Source organism: Corapipo altera, unplaced genomic scaffold, assembly GCF_003945725.1.
Source record: "Corapipo altera isolate COAL_440 unplaced genomic scaffold, ASM394572v1 58555, whole genome shotgun sequence".
NCBI classification, from domain to species: domain Eukaryota; kingdom Metazoa; phylum Chordata; class Aves; order Passeriformes; family Pipridae; genus Corapipo; species Corapipo altera.
Window position 1 is genome coordinate 1 of NW_020888020.1, and position 3,318 is coordinate 3,318.

A 3,318-nucleotide genomic window follows, 5' to 3' on the forward strand; every position below is an offset into this window, starting at 1 on the left:
TTTTGGGGTGATTTGGGCTGGTTTTGGGTCCTGCTGCTCCTGGGGGGCTCCCGGTCCTCCCGGCCACCGGGGGGCGCTGAGGAGCAAGAGGTGAGCAGGGGGGACGCTCTGCCCTTTGGAGGAGTTTTGGGGGTGAATTTGGGTTGGGTTTGGGTAGTTTGAGGTGGTTTTGGGTGATTTGAGGTGGTTTTGGGGGTTTTGAGGCGGTTTGGGTGAGTTTGGGTGGTTTTGAGGAATTTGGGGTGATTTGGGGTAGTTTGAGGCATTTTGGGTTGGTTTGGGTGGTTTTGAGGCATTTTGGGTGGTTTTGGGTGGTTTGAGGCATTTTGGGTGGTTTGAGGCATTTTGGGTGGGTCTGGGTCTTTTGAGTAGTTTTGGGTGGTTTTGAGGGTGAGTTTGGGGTGATTTGGGGTGAATTGGGGTGGATTTGGTTCAGTTTGGGTTGGTTTTAGTTGTTTTTGGGGTGTTTTTGGTTGTTTTGGGTGTCTTTGAGTGTTTTGAGCTGGTTTGAGTGGCTTCGAGTGTTTTGGGGTGGTTCAGGTGTTTTTGTGCAATTCTCTGTGGGTTTTGGGGTGGTTTTCTGCGTTTTTGGGTGTTTTGATCGTTTCGGGGTCGATTCCGTGCAATTTCGGGTCGATTTTGGGTCGATTTCGCATCGATTTTGGGTCGATTTCGGTGGTTTTTTTCCTCTCGGTCCTCCCAGCCAGCAGGGGGCGCCCTGGAGGTGTCTCTACAGCTGCCGCCGCTCCGCCCCTCCGACGACGGCTCCTTCGTCTGCTCCGTCACCGCCCCCCGCGGCCACGCCCAGCAGGTCCTGCGCCTGCGCGTCATTGGTCAGTACTGGGGGGGGGGGCGGACTGGGGGGCACTGGGGGGGCTCCCAGTATGGCCCAGTATCGCCATTAGGCCTTTACTGGGCTGGGAAGGGTCTGGAGGGTCCGTATGGGACTGGAATGGGTTCTGTGGGGACTGGTACGGATCCTGTATGGACCGGTCCGACCCTATATGGACCCCAACTGTGGCTCCCAGTGCCTCCCAGTATGTCCCAGTCCCCCTATATAGGCCTATACTGGCATGGGACGGGTCTGTAGGCTCCATATGGGACTGGTCCAGGTTCTATATGGACCAGTCCAAGCCCTGTATGACCCAGTCCGCTCCTATATGACCCCCACCCTTTCCTCCCAGCGCCTCCCAGTGCCTCCCAGCGCCTCCTAGCACCTCCCAGCGCCTCCCAGTGCCTCCCAGCATCTCCCAGTACCTCCCAGTGCCTCCCAGTTCCTCCCAGTCCCCCCCAGTCCCTCCCAGCACCTCCCAGCACCTCCCAACCCCTCCCAGTACGTCCCAGCGCCTCCCAGTACCTCCCAGCGCCTCCCAGCACCTCTCAGCGCCTCCCATCGCCTCCCAGTGCCTCCCAGTACCTCCCAGCGCCTCCAAGTGCCTCCCAGCACCTCCCAGTGTGTCCCAGCACCTCCCAGTCCCTCCCAGCCCCTCCCAGCGCCTCCCAGCACCTCCCAGTCCCTCCCAGTGCCTCCCAGTCCCTCCCAGTCCCTCCCAGTGCCTCCCAGCGCCTCCCAGTCCCTCCCAGTGCCTCCCAGCACCTCCCAGCCCTTCCCAGTTCCTCCCAGCACCTCCCAGTGCCTCCCAGCACCTCCCAGTCCCTCCCAGCACCTCCCAGCACCTCCCAGCGCCTCCCATCGCCTCCCAGTGCCTCCCAGTTCCTCCCAGTGCCTCCCAGTCCCTCTTAGTGCCTCCCAGCACCTCCCAGCGCCTCCCAACACCTCCCAGCGCCTCCCAGTTCCTCCCAGTTCCTCCCATCGCCTCCCAGCACCTCCCATCACCTCCCAGTGCCTCCCAGTACCTCCCATCACCTCCCAGTGCCTCCCAGTATGTCCCAGTCCCCCTATATAGGCCTATACTGGCATGGGATGGGATGGGTCTATAGGCTCCATATGGACCAGTCCGAGCCCTGTATGACCCAGTCCACCCCTATATGACCCCCACCCTTTCCTCCCAGTCCCTCCCAGTCCCTCCCAGTTCCTCCCAGTCCCTCCCAGTACCTCCCAGCACCTCCCAGTACCTCCCAGTACCTCCCAGCACCTCCCAGCCCTTCCCAGTTCCTCCCAGTTCCTCCCAGCACCTCCCAGTGCCTCCCAGTCCCTCCCAGCGCCTCCCAGTGCCTCCCAGTCCCTCCCAGCACCTCCCAGCGCCTCCCAGTCCCTCCCAGCGCCTCCCAGTGCCTCCCAGTCCCTCCCACCGCCTCCCAGTGCCTCCCAGCACCTCCCAGCCCTTCCCAGTTCCTCCCAGTGCCTCCCAGTCCCTCCCAGTCCCTCCCAGCGCCTCCCAGTCCCTCCCAGCGCCTCCCAGTCCCTCCCAGTGCCTCCCAGTCCCTCCCAGCGCCTCCCAGTACCTCCCAGCACCTCCCAGTACCTCCCAGTACCTCCCAGCACCTCCCAGCCCCTCCCAGTTCCTCCCAGTTCCTCCCAGCACCTCCCAGTGCCTCCCAGTCCCTCCCAGTGCCTCCCAGTGCCTCCCAGTCCCTCCCAGCGCCTCCCAGTCCCTCCCAGCGCCTCCCAGTGCCTCCCAGTCCCTCCCAGCACCTCCCAGCGCCTCCCAGTCCCTCCCAGCGCCTCCCAGCGCCTCCCAGTCCCTCCCAGCGCCTCCCAGTGCCTCCCAGTCCCTCCCAGCACCTCCCAGCGCCTCCCAGTCCCTCCCAGTCCCTCCCAGTCCCTCCCAGCACCTCCCAGCACCTCCCAGTACCTCCCAGTTCCTCCCAGCGCCTCCCAGTCCCTCCCAGCACCTCCCAGCACCTCCCATTGCCTCCCAGCGCCTCCCAGCACCTTCCAGTCCCCCCCACTCCCTCCCAGTCCCCCCCACTCCCTCCCAGTCCCTCCCAGCACCTCCCAGTCCCTCCCATCTCCCCCTCTGACCCCTCCCCGCGCCCCTTTGTCCCCCCCCCGCAGCCCCTCCCCGGGTGTCCGTGGTCCCGTCCCCCCTGGTGCTGCTCCCGGGGGTCCCGGCGGAGCTTCGCTGCGACGCCGTCGGCTTCTTCCCGCTGGACGTGGGGATCCGCTGGGAACGACACCACGGGGTCGGGGGGTCCCGGCGGGCGCTGCCGGTGCCCGCGGGGGACACGTGGAGCTCCGGGCACCGTCGGGCGGCCGACGGGTCCTTCGGGCGCAGCGCCGGGCTCAGGGTGACACGGGCGGAGCACGGGGACAGCTACGACTGCGTGGTCACACACCCGGCCTGGGGGGAGCCCAGCAGGGTCAGCGTCGGAGTGGAGGTGGCGGGTGAGGAGGGGGGAGGGGGTGGGGGACAG

At 65.3% G+C, this 3,318-nt stretch overlaps 1 protein-coding gene across 1 annotated transcript; it reads left to right on the top strand.

The window, feature by feature from the left end:
• Positions 1-24: 24 nt before the first annotated feature.
• On the top strand, positions 25-3,307 carry LOC113941828 (tapasin-like; the record flags this gene model as incomplete). Its single annotated transcript, XM_027632970.1, has 3 exons — positions 25-90; positions 704-833; positions 2,960-3,307. Coding segments are annotated over 3 exons (544 nt in total), but the record flags the coding sequence as incomplete, so codon positions are not given.
• Between the last annotated feature and the right edge of the window lie 11 nt (positions 3,308-3,318).